General features: G+C 36.9%; 1 protein-coding gene across 1 annotated transcript in view; it reads left to right on the top strand.

Moving 5' to 3' along the window:
- The window catches only part of LOC106882828 (inter-alpha-trypsin inhibitor heavy chain H3), a 76,598-nt gene that overhangs the window by 27,366 nt on the left and 30,608 nt on the right, over positions 1-18,624 (top strand). The window contains exon 2 of the mRNA XM_052973454.1: positions 6,606-6,650. Coding sequence (XP_052829414.1) covers positions 6,606-6,650 — 45 coding nt within the window. The remainder of the gene's footprint in view (positions 1-6,605; positions 6,651-18,624) is intronic.

The following is an 18,624-nucleotide window of genomic DNA, read 5'->3' as shown; positions in this document are numbered from 1 at the left end:
CCACTTATTTGTGACGTGATCCAAGTACGAGTTGCTTAAGATGCTGTAATAGCATCTCACTTCCAGTACCTCTATATTTATCTGAATATCTGCATTGAGAAATCATATATATATATATATATATATATATATACCTACAGGAAAGTGAAAGTAACAACGCACACGAGGGTCTGATTTTGTTTTTTATGATGATATATCTTCATCTCTCCATATTCAATATGGTTAGTGTTGTTATTATCTGTCCGGTTCTTTGAAGGATCTCAGTTCTTGATCATTTGTCACTAATATTTGCTCCCAGAAAGGCGGTGAGTTGGCATGCCAGACAAATGCCTAGCAGTATTTCGTCTGTCTTTACGTTCTGAGTTCAAATTCCGCCCTAGTCGACTTTATCTTTCATTCTTTCGGGCTCGATTAAATTAGTACTTGCTGATTACTTGGGTCGATGCAGACGATTTATCCCCTACCTCAAAATTACTGGCCTTGTGCCAAAATTAGGGACTAATATTTATCCGCCAAGCATTTAAACTGCAACCTTGGCTCCCTATCTCTAGTTTCTGCTCTGGTACAGAAGTATCTGTTAAAATGGTACCGCTGGCATTTGCCATAATTTTGGTGGGTGGTTTCGGCACTAATTCTTATTCTAAACTTAGTGGAAGCTCAATTAAGGTGACTGGCTAATTCCACCTACTCGTCTTTCCCTTCCTGAAACCCCATCAGTGGCATCAGCAAATCTTAGATTCAACAACATCGCTCATGATCCGCTCCAAGAAGAGGTTGGAGGCCACTTACGCCTTGTATAAAAGGAAATTGTATATAGAAAAATGTAGGTTTTCCTTTTAACTTCTATCGAAAAATTAAAATCCTATTTAGACTATGTTTAACATAAAACTTAAATCATCGTTTGGCATCAGCTTTTAAGTGCCTTTTCACTAAGCACTTACTTTGTTAAGGTCAACAGGACGATTAACAGCGTATGCATACGAAAATATTTAGAAACCCACGTTAGAATATGAAGATGCGTGTATACATTCAATCACTTAATACTACAGATAACATTTAAGGACACAGGCGTTGATTGCTTTAGCTTGTTTTCTTTTTTCCTAGAACTCAAAATTCTCTCCTTGGAATTATAATTTGGCGAAACCAACACTCCCTGGTGTTAATGTTTTCAAGAGGACTAGCATTTGTAAAATAAAAGCCTTGTATAACACCATTGTATTCTAACCTGAATTTCTAAATATGTTCATGTACTTAGGCTGATAATCCAACTGATGACCTTAAACTAATAACATAATCACGTGGCACTTAAAGCCACATTCAATAGAAGTTAAAAGGAAAATCTACGCTGTTTTTACGTACAATACTTGTTTTTTTTTATAAGTTATAGGTAACCTTGAACTAGTGAAAAAGTAGCCCTGATTTGAGTGAGTGCTCTTGAAGTAAACCGTCTGTAATTCAAATCCGTGACCGCTTTCGATTCTCGACTACAGATATTACACCGCATATCATTTACGCTTTCTTGAGTCATCATTGTCTTCAAACTCCTCACCGTTACATTCTCTTTCGTTGACTCAATTGTATATATCTTCAACATCATATGTTGTTGAATTTTTTTTAATCGCAAAGTCTTTCGAATCCTACCTGATGTCTCCGCTTTTTACAGGAATACAATTGTTGTGTTTTACGTTCTCGTTCACCTTCAAGTGCAAACAGCACTACTAAGATAATTCGTTTGGGATTTTCTGCCGCAGCCTCATGCTTGAAAATGTTTGGGTGTCAAAGTTATCCAAACGATTACATCAAACCCTGGACTTAACTCGTACTTTAATTTATGGCCACACGTATATCTATATATATATATATATATATATTACTGGAACTGTATACAACGGCTGTGACTACACCTCTCGAGCTGAAATTAGCAAAGAAATAAAGACAGCAGAAGTGGCAAAATCTATAGTACGAACCAGCATAAGACTGTCAACCTTTATCCGCTGCCCGGCCTGCTAGAAGTATCAACCAAGTTTTTTTTATTTAACAGCAGTATGCAAAGTGTACACAATTAATGAAAACATTATTGAAGTCTATTTTTGCTTCGTCTCTGTTTGTTCTCCAAATCTGAAAGCTTTACAGTTTTGTAGCCCGATTTAGAATTAAAAAAAGAATAGAAGACGAGAGGAATCTGTTGATTATCACAATTATATCGTGACATCCTGGCAAAATATTAGTTTCACCTCAGTGACCACAACTAAACGCAAACTCGTCTTGCTATAAAAGAAATACTTTGTATGAAATTTCCCATCTAAAACCCAAATCAATTCAATCTTCCAACTAATGACTATTTTTGAATTGAACATTTTTTTTTCTTTCTCGAACCTTCTGCACCAAGAAGAAAAAGAAATTGTTTGCATTTTTTATTTAAGCTAACTATAAAAATAGTTTTACGTATTGTGGTTTTTAAGAAAACATCTAGCCGTGGGAAAGTATGAATGTTTCATTGAAAAACACTTGCAAAGATGTTTGTATGCGAAAAGAAAAGAATCTTTCGTGTGAATGAAAGAAAAACTGAATTAGCAGAATTGTTTCTATACGGATGGAGTTCAAATTCCGTGAAGCTCACGTTTACATCCTTCCGAAGATCAATAAAATGTTGGTTGAGAACAATTTAATCGATTGCCGATCTATTCTTAAATGCAATGGGAAGCATAGTACAGAAAAGCTTCAAATCACTGCCTAAACATAGGAATCCGTCGACAGGCGAAGTGGTAGATCGGTTGGGGTACAGTGACGTCACAATAGTATTATCTCTTTCTAATACCCGGTATTATTTCAAATGTGCTTGATTTATTGACCCCGAAAGGATGGAAAGCAAAGTCGACCTCGGCGGAATTTGAATTCAGAACGTAGCGGCAGACGAAATACCGCTAAGCATTTCACCCGGTGTGCTAACATTTCTTATTTCTTTACTGCCCCCAGGGGACTAACAAGAAGATTAAGTCGGTTACATGGACCTCAGTGAGTAACTGGTACTTATTTAATCGACCCCGAAAAGATGAAAGGCAAAGTCGACCTCGGCGAAATTTGAACTCAGAACGTGCTAACGTTTCTGCCAGCTCGCCGCCTAATTTTGCCTTTCATACTGCGAAGAGTTTTGTCCATCAGCCGATTCATTATCCTCTACCACTCATTGTTTATAAAATTTTCAACATGAAAACGAAACCACAAATTTGTTTGATATGGTAGTAATAAATTATAATGACTCCCAATATTCGATTTTATCGTCACCGGAAAAATAATAGCCTATCCTCGGTGAGATATACACTGGGAACGTAAAATAGCCGTAACCGATCACTGCAAGATAAATTTTGTGGTCCGGTACTCTAACGCTGTGATTCTCAACCGAGGCCGATGCTGAGGAATCGAATAAGAGTTTTAGGATTCCACACAAGCAAAACAGTAAATTGGAAAAACAGAGTACTATTTTAAGGGTCCATGAAAAAAAAAAAATGCTTAAAATTTATTTATTGCACGAGACAGCTAGGTTTCTGTCTCTCTTATGTTCCCTCAGAGGGTTCTATTAGAAACCTACACAAGTGAATGGGTGCTAAACAAAACAGGAATTTTGAAAGAAGCATCTAAAGAATAGGTGCTGGCGTGGATATGTTGTAAGAAATTTACTTCCCAACCACAGGGTTCTGAGTTCAATCTCACTACGTAGCACCTTGGGCAAGTGCCTTTTTTTCTATCGTCTATGGCCGAACAAATTCTTGTGAATGGATTTGGTAGACAAACTGAAAAAAGTCCGTCGTATATATATATATATATATATCTGTAAAAATATGTGACACTTATTCGGTAGCCATGATAAAACTCCGAGTTTCGGATGCCAACATCTCTTCAGTTATCCGGCCATTGACTATCAATATATATATATGTGTATGTGTGTGTGTCTTTGTTTGTCCCCCGCCACCAACTGGTGATGGTGCGTTTACGTCCCCCAGACTTAGCATTTCGGCAAAAGCGGCCTATTGGATAAGTACCAGGCTTCAAAATTAGTCGATTAGTTCGACTAAAATTCCTCGAGGCGGAGCCCCAACATGGCCGCAGTTTAATGAGGGAAACAAGTAAAAGAAAAAAAACTAGTTTTTAAACATCGAATGGAAATGGGGGGGGGGATCCACAGAGCAAAGAAGAACTAATCAAGGCGATCCATAGGGAAAAAAAAATTGTTGATAACCATTGCCCTAACAGTTGCACCAAACAATGGCTTATGGAAATATTATTACAATAAATTATTACAGAATTCAATTGAAGAAGTGGTGGGGACGGAATGTAACAAGAATAATGTTTGCTTTATAAGTTGTAATTTTAAACTGTTGTTTCTTTTATATTTTGGTTGTTTTTGTCATTTCGATGGGATTTTTTTTACGTTTGATTGAAAATAAAACCGAAGATATGTTAATCAAGCAATAACTGATTAAGTCAATGGTGTTTCATTCATCCAATATTAGATTATTATCAAACGAAAGCTTTAGATTTCATCTGTAGAATACTAAGCAGCCACCATGATAGTTGTTATCTGTACAGCTTTGATGTACTGTTTGTTTTTTCGTTATGTTTTAAACATATCAGTTTCCAGACACAGCTTAACTATGACGCTATCATGATATGATATATGTGTGTGGGTTGTCAGGACTTATACCACGTGATTGTGTTTAATTAAGCTTAAAGTCGGAGATTACTATTGTTCTTCCTCTTTTTCTTGTTGGTAGTATTATCGAGTAGCGTAGCTGGGTGTGGGGGTGAACAAAACTGTCTGCCCCGGGCAACATTTTTACGGAGATTGTACTTTTAGACATGCTGTATAATCCTGCACAGGGGTCGAGGCATGGGGGACACAAACTCAAAAGCTGCCCCGGGCAGCACACATTAAAACTATGCCACTGTTTATATTGTTGCTTATCCCAAGATTAACTTTCATCGAACTGGGTACTCGGAAACCCGGTGTCCAACGTCTCCTTTTTAACCTCTTAACATACATTTTTTTTGTTTTCAACTTCCATACAAAAAATATATTTTCTCTTGTTATTTATTTTGAATTTGTATGGTGGTTGGCACTCCGTCGGTTACGACGAGGGTTCCAGTTGATCCAATCAACGGAACAGCCTGCTCGTGAAATTAACGTGCAAGTGGCTGAGCACTCCACAGACACGTGTACCCTTAACGTAGTTCTCGGGGATATTCAGCATGACACAGTGTGACAAGGCTGGCCCTTTAAATTACAGGTACAACAGAAACAGGAAGTAAGAGTGAGAGAAAGTTGTGGTGAAAGAGTACAGCAGGGTTCGCCTCGTGGAGCTTTAGGTGTTTTCGCTCAATAAACACTCACAACGCCCGGTCTGGGAATCGAAACCGCGATCTTATGACCGCGAATCCGCTGCCCTAACCACTGGGCCATTGCGCCCTCACTTTGAATTTGTATATAAAGAAGACTAAGTACACAAATTATTCTGGGTCAGTTATGATTTATTATGAAGTCACTGATAGAAATGATAAAAAACGGGAATAACATCATGAACGAAATATTTCGGATTAGAAATAAGTGGCAGATACTTCAGAGTATAGTAAACGTATATTTTCGTTCATGTATATATTTAGTAGACATCTCTGAACGAAAATGTACAGGATAATATGTTAAGAGGTTAAGACTGCAGGGTATGGCTTGAGGAAGATTCGGTAGTTATTTCTAGAAAGTCAATTAATCACGTAGACTCGCCTGTCTGGCATCGTACTACGTGGTCATGCTGTTGTTATTGCTTAGTTTCAGAGTGAATTTCTACGATTAATGACGTTGCAACCATAAGCAACCATTTTTTTTTTCAGACATAGTGTGCGTGTGTGCACAGAACTACAATGTGTGCGTGAGTGTTTAACGGTAGGATATGGCTTGTAGAAGATTGGCCTAGTATTTCTAGTAGATCGAGCGATCTCTTTGGTGGGGGGTCTTTACTTTTATGTAGAGGAAAATAAGAATTTTATTGTTCACATAAATAGAAAAAGCAATTGAAGCTGCGTTGCAATGTCAGCACTCGAGAAACTTACTTCGCAAGTATTTACTTACTCATTTAAGATAAGATTGTTTATTTCTGTTTGGCGGCGCGAATAAATCAAAAGATAAGTTCCTGGTGACACAAGTCTTCTTTGTGGTTTCGATTCGCGGTTGAAAGGTAGTCACGTCACTGTACTTGTATGGCTCGAATTAACATAACGGGAATGTCTCTTTAGTCATGACATTGAACAATGAAAGACTACTCCTGGTACTTCAATATTTTCCCCATAGGCACACAAAATTATCCAAACTCACAAAATAATATAAGTCCTTTAGTTTCGACGCTCACGCGTTTTTTTTCACTATATACAATGAAATAAAGACAATGAAATACAAGGAACATATTAACACATTATAAATAAAGCATAAGCCTACAAGTTGAATTGCTGTTCTTTCTTTTGATTAAATGTCTTTTTCCTTTTCTTCTACTATATAACAGTTGTGAAAATGTATCATTAACAGAAATGTATCTTCTATTTTTTGTTTTGTCTTGCAGCAAAACCACCTAAGACTCGAGCATCGCAAATAATTCCATTGGCAGGTAAGTTATTTCTATAAATATGACAGCTCCCTTAACTGAAAATACACACACGCACATACATACATACATATGTCTTATTTATTTCAGTCATTAGACAGCGGACATACTGGGGCACCACTTTGAAGAATTTGTAGTCGATTGAATCTCCCCCATAGTTTTAAAGTCTGGTTTCTTATACTATCAGCTTCTTTTCCCGAACCGGTAATTTACGGGGACGTAAACACCAATACCCGTTGTCTAGCGGTAACGGGGACAAACAGACACAAACAGGTATTTACATGTATATATATATATACGACGGGCTTCTTTCAATTTCCATCTACCAAATCCACTCACAAGGCTTTGGTTGCTCCGCGACTGTAGTAGAAGATACTTGCCCAATGTTCCATGCAGTGAGACCGAACCCGAAAACATATGGTTGAGAACCAAGCTGCTTACCATGTATACAGAGACACGTATGTATGCACATACCAACATACACACATCCATGCATATATTCAACAAAACCGCCAAAAACGAAGAAACCAAGAAACTTGGAACTAGTTTAATTCCTTGAGAACTTTAATTTCAGTGAAGGACAATTAGAACTATCATAAAACATGATATAAAATTTCACAGTCAATAAGTACATCAAGCGTGTATATTTATCATCAGCTGTCAAACAGACATCAGGATTACTTCGACACCTATATACACATAGCTGGTTTATATTAATATACGTCCTTGTACATTAGCTATGTAGCGTCTAAAATTGCAGGTGAATTTGTCAGCGGGCTGTTTAACCTAATGGTAAAGCACACAGCTAGAGTCTTTGAGGGATGTGGGTTCGAATCTACGACTGGATGTTTACAAATTTTTCTGCTTTGTAAGGGTAATCTACCCAGTATTTCTGCCGCTTTAACGGCAATTCTATGTCTGAGAAAAATATCTTCTAATTTGTATCGTTATATATATATGTATATATATATATATATATAGAAGGCATTGTCCATAATTTGTGGATGAGATCGTTACGTTGTGAGAGGCTCTCCAACAGTGACAAAATTGAGTGATTACGATATGTTAAGTTTGTTTGGTTGAGCTGACACTTAAACTGTCCAACATCATGTCGGAATGAAGAGTTTAAAAAAAAGGTCAAGAAACATTCGCTATAAAACTATGTAAGTTGCCGTCGTCGCCTTCATCACTATCGTTGTTGTTGTTTAGTTCCAGGTTTACCCTAATCAGAAGCATGCCAGATGTGTCCATGCCAACTTTTATATTTAGGTCTATCTTAAACTACGTAATCCGGTGTGTCCTTTCCTTTTCTTCCTATCGCTTTTTTTTCTTTTACTAGTTTGCGGTAGATTTAGCTGCTATTTCCAGCAAATTGCCATTGACTCGAAGACCTGCATATAATAATATTTGTTTACGCTTTAAGGAAAGAGAGATAGAGTAAGTGAGCGAGAGGTGGGGGCGAAAAGCATAGAAGGAAGTTTAAAGATTAATTCTAATAATGTGAAGACAGATGAATTTCAGAATAGAACAATGGCCGTTATATAATTAGAAGGTGGTAAAGAAGGAATTTAATGCAATAGATTACACTAAAGGTTTGATTAGGTCGACGCTTCCATCTGAAAGTCATCTGAAATGGCCGAGATTATTAGATATGATCATTTAATATGACTTCGCAGATTTGAAAAATGACTGCTTTATAATTAAAATAAACGCATTTCTGGAAACCAGGTCTTGTAATTTGCTTGTATTACATTCCGTGGCAATTACTTGCATTAATTCACTTCCAGAGGCCTTCTTCGCTTAAAGTTGGTCCTTGACTGCAAAAATCCTTGTCATACCAGATTATAAAGAAAACGAGATGGATCTTAATTAGCTCACTTGAACAAAGCATATGGTTTGGACTAATCCAGATGATTTATAGAGATCAACATCTGCACGATGTCAAGAATATTTTACATTCTAAAAAGAAAGTTAATGGCTAAGGTTGTACTGATATTGAAAAAAAATAAAGCTTTGGGGAGAAATCACTGAGGTTATGTATAAACTGAGAGCTGTTCATTATATTGGAGAGATACCAGAAGTAAAAGATTACCATTTTGTATTTATTGACAGTCACCAGATTATTAAATTATACTCAGAAATGACAGTGAATATTTTCCTTCCTTATGGGGGGGTGAAGTATCGTCATGTCGACACATATAAAGTGCAGTCATTTAAAGCAAAGGAAACTAATAACATCAGTGATTATAGATGTTTTCGATCTAGTTTGGATTCTTTGCCATCAAATTTGAATTCTTTGCAATCAAATTTGATGGCAAAGAATCGAAACTAGATCGAAAACATCTATATATCATCAGCGTAAGTAAATATTGTTTCGAATCCTAGCATTCATAGAGTCGGTTACCTGGCGTACAGGGGTCGAGATCACAACATTTCGCCTGAAGGGGACGAAAGTCCATCGCAGAGTTGTCTGTTTACAACTGAGTGGAGCGGAACAACATGAAAAGAAGTGTTTTGCTCAAGAACACAGCACATCACGAATCGATCTAAGGATCGAATCCACGATCGAAAGTGCAGCATCTTAACCACTAGGCCACATAGCTTTGCCATCAATATAAAAGCGAATATTATTAGTAATGGTGCCGCAATATTCCGAAATACCTACTTCCAAATTTCCCCTTTATATGAAGGTAATGCTGACGAAATTATAGAACTTTGAGAATGGCGTATAAGAAATGGTAATATATTGATTTCTTACAGCGGCCACAAAACAATAAATTTAGAAGAAAGGAACAGTCTATTATATTGTTCCCAGTACTTGAAACATATTTCATATTATCGACCTCGACAGGATAAAACATAAATTTAACTTTGGAGGGTTTTAATTCAGAAGGTAAGAAGCCGATATTTCAAGGGTTTATGTTTGAAGCTCAAAAGTTTCTACCGATACATCATCGTCAGTAAAAGTAAAAACATTGATTTCAAATTTTGGCTCAAGGCCAGCAATTTCAGAGGAAGGAGTAAGTCTTATTTAATCGAATCCGAAAAGATGAAAGATAAACTCGTCCTCGGCGAAATTTAAATTCAGAATGTAAAAATGGACGGAATACTGCTATGCATTTCACCCGGCGTGCTAACCATTCTGCCAGCTCGTCACGTTAAGAAAAGGTAAAATATTGAAGATATCTTGAACGATATTTTAAAATAAATCCAAAAACATTAGGAAGAAACGTTTAATTTGGCATATAAAGTTACATGAATTTCTGCCAAAGATTTAGATTATATCAAATATAACGATATCTCTTTGGTCACAGTTTTTATATTTATTTCATTTCTTTATTTCTTCTCCGTGACATAGAAAAATAGCTGTCACCAATAGATGTGACTTTTCAGGACTTTTGTTGCTGAATGATAAAAGAACATAATGAAATTTCAATAACAGAAGCTATCCAAGTTATCCATTAATGATGTTTCCTATCAATTTTAAAGTGGTTAAGATCTAGAACGAGTGAACGATGTCTAACAAAATTCGAACAGCGTTTTCCGGGTGTAATTTCTATTGAGTTATAGGACATTTGAATATGTTCTTTTTTTATGATTATTGTAGATAGGAGTGAATAGTTTGCTCGGTAAAGAAGCTGCTGCTGTTGTTGTTTAACCCCAGGACAGCTATGGTCGAGCAAGCATATGATCAGAAGCCTTCTGTTCACCATCACTCACTTTGTTTCTATACACAGTTCTAAGCTGTCTAATGTGACTTTTATTTTGATATGATCGTACTGCCTTCACGTCGTAGTGGGGAAGAACAACCTGCTAATAAGACATTAGAGCGCATAGAACTGCTCGATTCTTTATCAACCCCTTCATTAGCTTTAATGTCTCTATAATTGCTTAATTCCGCGCAGTGATGAATCGAAGGGTCTCATGGTCAAAAGCATTCCAACTATGACCAACCTTTCCTTTTGTGCATTTTGAACTATATATATCACTCCTCTTTCAAGGCAACAAAATATAGTTTCAGCGGTCGCAGCTGTGTGGTAAGAAGCTTGCTGAGTTCATTCATAATGCATAACATCCTTGGCAAGTGTCTTCTACTATAACCTTGGTCGACCAAAACCTCGTGAGAGGATTTGGTAGTCGGGAACTGAAACACGCTCGTCGTATTTATGTATATGTTTGTCCCAGCCACCACAGGTAAACAACTGGTGTTGGTGTGTTTGTGTCATAGTAGCATAGCGGTTCGGCAACAGAAACCGATAGAATTAGTGCCAGGCTTACAAAAATTAAGGTACTGGAGTCGATTCATTTGACGATTCATTTTCAAAATGGTGACCCAGCATGGCTTCCGTCAAATAAAAGAAGACTGATTTCTAGCACATCGAGAAACATCTTAGACAACCTCTTGCCAAAACAATGTGGAGGAGTGATGGAATACATAATGAGGATTGGAAAACAGGTGGATAATATTTAAGCTTCAACAATCCACCACCCTGAACCGATACTATTTTATCGGCCAAGAAGTGAACAAAGGAAATTTGACTTCGGGGTGGTTTGAACTTAAGGTGCATAAAGTCGAAATAGATACTGCTAGGCATTCTATCCGCCGCTCAGAAGGTCCTGCCAATTCGTCGTTCAGAATATATTTCTGACTTTACGGTTCTACAACTATGATCTGTAGATTTGTTAGAAGCTACCTTGTATGACCTTCTCAGTAACTGTTTGGTGTATTGTAGTTCATAGTGTGCCACCCACGTACGTGTTATTTACAAAAGAAAAGTCACCCTTCAGCACCAGAATTCTTTTAGTACATTGTAAAATGCCCAGCTCCCTCCTTTCCAACCAAAGAGAAATGGCAGGTGCCTATCAACTTTCACACAGATCCCGAATACTTCTGAGAACCTCGCGCATATATCCGGTCCGCTTCTCAAACAAGCGTGCAGAACACAGAAATGTGTGTGTGTGTGCGTGTGTTAGAGAGAGAGAGATCTTTCACATACAATGATGTTTGAATTTCAGTGCAAAGGCATCAACGATTCTACTGCATTCCCTTCCGTTAGTTTCCTTTATCGCTATGTTAAACGCTGTTTATTTTCAGCTCAGCTTGCATTCTACATGTTAGCTTTGTCTTCACCCGATTCATATTTTAATACAAACCGACTTCGCAAGAATTTAGACAAAATAGCTGGAATTGGAAATATTATACGAGGAAAGCAAAACTATTGGTATAAATAGAAACAGATAAGGAATTTCCAATTATTTGCAAAGAAATAATCAGATGATTTTACACGGTTTCTGGATAAATTCGATTCAAGAGAATGTTATTTTTAGAATTTTTTTATGGTTTAATTTTGTTGTCAATAAAATGATTTGACTAAAAGATTGGTTTAAATATGAAACAGATTTCAGCTTATCAGCCCCGAGATATTTCTCTCTCTAACTCTCTGTACACATACACAAGCATACACACACATCCACGCGCGCACACTCACACACAAACACACATAGACGTATGTATATATATATATATATCTATATATACGTAGACACGTACATACAAACATACATTGTGTAGGTGTGTGGTTGTGTGAGCATGTATGTACGTATATATATATATATATATATATATATATATATATATATTATATATACACACACATATACATACACAGAATAATGGAAGAGAATGCAGCATAAAGATTGATCCATCGACACTGAAATTCAAACGGAATTTTACATAGATTCCGAACACACGGACACACATGCACACGAACTCTCATGCGTGAGTGTGGGTATGTTTGCAGTGGGGGGAAAGATATTGTAAAATGTCAATTCTACTTCATCCGAAAACCCTTTAGTGACGCAGAGTCCAGCCTGTGGCTTCGGAGGAAACAAAATATACATTATCGGACACGTTATTTTTAATAAAACATACTGCATATAAGTCTAAGACCAACCGCTTTGAGTTCCTTATTCTCAAGTCACCTTGAAACGATGCCCTGATAGAACATAGGAATTATTATTAGTAGTAGTAGTAGTAAGCTGGCAGAATCGTTAGCACGCTGGTCGAAATGTGAAATGTTTAGCGGTATTTTGTCTGTCTTCGTGTTCTGAGTTCAAATTCCGCCGAGGTCGACTTTGCATTTCATAAATTTAGTACCAGTGAAACACTGGTGTCGATGTAATCGACTAGTCCCTTCTCCCAAAATAGCTACGTCCTGAGTTCTAATTCTGCCGAAGTCGATTTGCGTTTCACTTTTTCGCCGTTCATAAAAAAAATAAGTACCAGTTAAACAGTGGGGTCATGTAATCGACTCATCCCCTCTCCACAAAAATTGCTGCCCTTGTGGCAAAATTTCAAGCTATTATTATAATTATTATAATTATCAAGGACGCGAGTAAAATGCTTCACCGGGTAAAATGCTTCCCAGCATTTCGTACGTCTTTACATTCTGAGATCAAATCCCACCGAGGTCGATTTTGCCTTTTATCCTTTCGAGGCTGATAAAATAAGTACACATTTGAATTTACCTATTTCTTCTACCTGTATAACATATTTCTAATGGATGCAAAGCGTTTGTCATGAAGGTAGCTAAATAGTTATTCCTAACGTAGTGGTGGTCTGCAAGGAATTCATCTCTATTAATCCAGCAAAGGTGTTAATCCGGCACGAGTTTAAACCAGGAGTGCCAGAAAATTAGTGTGTGTGTGGAGTGCTCAGGCACTTGCAAGTTGTTCCGTTGATCGGATCAACTGTAATGCTCATCGTCGGAACCGACGGAATGCCAGTGATGTGTATGTCTATATATATATATATATATATATATGTATATGTGTGTGAGAAGGGATGACCACTAAGTGGACATCCTTTATGCTAGAAATCGACCATCAACGGTCAAACCACAAAAGAAAAGAATGTTCTCTAGGGAACTGATGAGCCTCGGATGGGTTATGTAAGTAAAAATTGCATTAATCCATTAGTGTGCGAAACCTGGTCTACGACTAATTCTTTATTTTTGTATATTTTCATTTGTCTTGCCCGTTTATGTTCTGGTGTGCGCTGAATTTCCCTGGAGAACATTTTTTTCTTTTGTGGTTTGACCATTGATGGTCGATTTCTAACATAATGCATGTCCACTTAGTGGTCATCCCTTCTCACATGTATGTAATATAATTTTTCTGAATTTTCAGAATTTTCTTTATGCTAGGCCACTGGTTTTAAATCGCTGTTAATTAAATTAATATCTAATCTATCACCCTTATTATTTAAATATATATATATATATCTTCGAAACGCCTAGTTTAGAATAGAGGCAGCTGATGAAGGAAAAGTTTCATAAGTGGCTCGTCTGTTTTCCTATGTGTTCATTTTGTTGTCCGTAAAAAAAAAGTCCGTTCTTTGTGCTTTGTTTATGTTCCCGTTCCTTTTTTGACGTCCTGTACCCGGATATGCATCTATATATACATGTAAATGTAGGTATGTACATATGTATTTATACATGCATATGCTCATATATCATTTGTATTATATATATATATATATATATATATATATAAATATATCAAACTGGCACTGCGGCGTTACGACGACGAGTGTTCCAGTTGATCCCATTAAAGCGTGCAAGTGGCTAAGCTCTCCACAAACACGCGTTCCCTTAACATAGTTTTCAGTGTGACAAGGATGGCCTTTTGAATAAACAGGCACAACTCATTCTTACTACCTGAGTTGACTGGTTTATTGTGAAGTATATCTATGTCTATCAATTTATTTCTGTATCCCTTGTCTATCTACTAAGTTCTTTCCCCTTCTCTTTTCTCTAATTAACTTTGTAATTAGCTCTCTATCGCTCGCTCTCTCTCTCTCTCCCCTAAGCCATGGCTGAAGCCATTTGCCTAAAGAATGCACAGTGTGGTTTCCAATCCGAAAGCGACCAGTTACGAGACGAATTTCTTAACCACACATCCATAACTACGCCATCTGTCGTCAAACAGTGTAACAATTCTAATATTGACATTCGACTAAACATTTAGGAAATATAAAGGATGTTGCTGATTGAATCTGTCTCAATACTTGGTTTTTATATCATTGTCATATGAATTATTTTATATCACATTGTGTGTACAATAGCGCCGTTGTTTACATACTGGTTCGCTGCATTTTACGATTATCTGTGCACATCGGCTGAAATAAATATTAGAAAGGACTTCGTTCCAATCCATCGCTTTATTGATTTTTGTTTGTTTTGTTTTGTTTTGTTTATTGATTGCTTATGTTTACATCTTTACTCTATCACCAAATACAAATATATACATGGCACACACGTACATGCGCACGCACCCAAATCCTCAAAATACTCACACATACACGCCCCTTCATATATATCTGTGTGTGTGTGTGTGTGTGTGTGTGTGTGTGTGTGTGTGTGTGTGTGTGTGTGTGTGTGTGTGTGTGTGTGTGTGTGTGTGTGTGTGTGTGTGTGTGTGTACATACATACATACATACATACATACATACATACATGTAGATGAATATGCTAATTCGGTTTGAATAACTGCTGAAACCCATCTAGATATTCGCTTTTCAAAGATGGTAAGTTCTGATTCCAAAGAATTTTTTAATACTTGATCAGGGTTGTTAGTTCCCCCTGATATTTCGTGCAACAATGGATCTTCAACACAGTGTTTCTACATCTCGAAATTTCCCCTTCAAAGCTCAGCCTTAGAAAGTTTTCTTATGAACGAACAGGAGTTGTTCTCCATGCAGACCTGCCTTCCCTAGGTCATTGGTGTACAAGAAAATGATAGTGGCTGTTTATTGCTCGATACCAGTGTCATCGTAGTAACTTCCGACAGAACACAAAGACCCGGAAAAGACACCACAAATTATCATGACTGATGTCCTAATAATTCCGATAATCTACTGTCTGATTTAGAAACTTATTTCTGAAAGAGTGAAATGTAAGGTTAATCTTTGCAAGATCTGATCTCGGAGCTCCAGAGTAATTCCTGCATGTCATTTTATACGCTCTAGCGACTCAATTTGAGTAAGAGCTAAAGGACAAAAATATTTAGAGGATATAGGCCATAAACAGTTAAATGTATATACTGCAAATGTCAACATAATAATAATGAGCCGAATCCCCAATAACCTATCAACCGGTATATGATTAATCTTTGCTTATTTCTTATTTTCTCATTCACTAAGAGTTTCCCGAAAAACTTCGTGTTAAGAACCCCAAGTTTTATGTATATTAAGTGCACTGATCCTCACTGAAGATATCATTTAATAACTTTCGTCATCCTTTGATGCAGAAGCCGTTATCACCTCTAAGAAAGTTAAGTGTGTAGGTGTAGATCTTATGATATTAGAAAGATTGGTATAGCTGTTGACGTTACGTAATTAAGTAACATACTAGTCGAATATGAATGAAAATACACGCACAAACATCTATGTATGTAGTTATATAGAGTTTCGTTCACTTTAACTATATGCGGCTCTTGGTACTATGTTGTAACTTGAATCTGCATAATATGAGAATGGGAGTTTAACGTAAGTGAAAATTGAACCCTTAATTCCTGTGGTAACTTGTCGCATATTCAGTACATCGATAAATATTCACACACTTACATTCGCACAAACAGACACATACATACATATTCAGATAGATAGATACATACATACATACACGCATATATATTTGTATATGTATATTGGTTTTAAATTTTGGCACAAAGCCAGAAATTTCGGGGGAGTGGGTACGTTGATCACATCGACTCTAGTGTTCAACTGTTACTAATTTTATCGAGTCCGAAAGGATGAAAGGCAAAATCAACCTCGGCGGAATTTGACTCAGAACGTAAAGACGGACGAAATGCCACTAAGCGTTTTGTCCGGCATGCCAGCTCGGGTTCTGCTAGCTCACCGCCTCAATATATGTATCTATATTAAACAGAGTCATATAGGCAATGTGATACTATCGTACTTTTATGTATATATGTGTACTAAACATTACTTCTATCAGTTTTATAATTTCCTACAATGCTTTTCGTACGTTTTCAACCTATTCTCTTTCATTACTCAGGGAATATATTGTATCTTATTTCTTTACTGCCCACAAGGGGCTACACACAGAGGGGACAGACAAGGACAGACAAACGGATTAAGTCGTTTATGTTGACCTCGGCGGAATTTGAACTCAGAACATAGCAGCAGACGAAATACTGCTATGCATTTCGTCCGGCGTGCTAATGTTTCTGCCAGATATTGTATCTTCCTCACTGAGCCAGCCCGTGGGTATTTACATATATTTGCATGAATATGTCTGAGTCAATATCCCTATTCAAGTATACATAATATTCAGGTATATCCCCTTTGGTAGACGAGATAGGCAGTGCCTTTTTGCTGCCCAGCCACATGGTCTCGAGTTCAGTTCCACTGCATCGCACCTTGGGCGCGTGTCTTCTACTAACCCTAGGGCCGACCAAAACCTTTTGAGTGGATTTCGTAGACGGAAACTGAAAGAAGCCTATCATATCTATATATACATGTATGTATATATATCTATATATACATGTATGTATATATATCTATATATACATGTATGTATATATATCTATATATACATGTATGTATATATATCTATTCCCTACATACATGTTGAGATGCATAATATGTATGTATTATATGTATGTATTATGCATCTCAACATGTATGTAGGGAAAGGAATTCCACATGTAAAAGAGAGAGGAGGGTGATTATAGAGGTGTACTCCCGAGTGGAATCTGGATGTTACCCTACTCGCATTTACGGTTGAGAGAGGGTTTGTATTCCTGTAAACAGACAGCTTCAGTGACTTGTCTCAGCATTGCATCAGTGGGATGTGTGGGAAAACGTTTTCGTTCTCCTTCTTGATGGTTTGCTTCTTCGCAGTGAAAGCCGGTTGGAAGGAATCTTTGTTGAAGTGTGCTTCCAGTTCAGCATTCTGGCTTTTTTTCATTTTCCTATTATTTCTCCACGTGCGGTTAACACAACCCCTCTATTTACTGACTTATATATATATATATATATATATATGTGTGTGCCTTTGTGTCTGTGTTTTTCCCACCACTGCTTGACAACTGGTATTGGGTTTTTAGTACTAGGGTGTATTTATTTGACTAGAATCTGTTCAATGTGGTGCAACAGCATGGCTGCAGTCTAATGACCAAAGCAAGTTAAAAATTAAAGATAGTAAACATATACATTAAATGAATTGCAATCCATTATAAATGCGATGATTTAGTGCATGAAAATAAATGGCTAACTGAAAGCGGGGTTAATTTTTTCATGTTAAGCTAATACAATTTTCCCATACTTTTAGATCTAAATATTCATGCTTGCAAGGCTATTGATTAATCACTTTCCGGGGCTACAGCTACATAACATATCAAATATCGTGTAAAATTGCAGAAACATAGCTGACTTTCACATAGTGTCATTACAGAGTGAGGATGTGTGCAAGTTTTTCATTGTTTACTTCTAATCAAGGGGGTGATTTTTGGAAAAAAGATATGGTATTTCATATTAGAATGCGAGTATATAAAATAGTAACAAGGACTATACGTGTGTGTGAATGTATACACAGACACGTATGTGTTTGGGGTGGGGTATGTATAGCACGTAAATAAGACGAGGAAGATTGTCAGGTAACAAGGGGAGAAACAAATGAATAATACATACATTTAGAAAGGTAAAACGTACGACTATGGTGCAGAGGTGGGGAAAAGCGCAGAAATACAATAGTATTAAAAGAATCCGTACAATGAAAATAACATTGTTAATGAAAATAATAGAAGAGGATCCAACGTTTTGGGTTAAAGCCTTTACCAGTGAGAAGTAAAATCAAAGAGTGATGTAAGAGAAAACGAAAATGAAACGATACGCAGTTTACGAACTCTATATACGTTGCAGACTTGGTATATCTATCTTTCTGTCTGCCTA

The sequence above is a fragment of the Octopus bimaculoides genome, chromosome 15 (genome assembly GCF_001194135.2).
Source record: "Octopus bimaculoides isolate UCB-OBI-ISO-001 chromosome 15, ASM119413v2, whole genome shotgun sequence".
In the NCBI taxonomy this organism is placed as follows: Eukaryota; Metazoa; Mollusca; class Cephalopoda; order Octopoda; family Octopodidae; genus Octopus; species Octopus bimaculoides.
The sequence above is the reverse complement of the archived record's forward strand: the minus strand, read 5'-3'. Positions and strand labels throughout refer to the sequence as shown.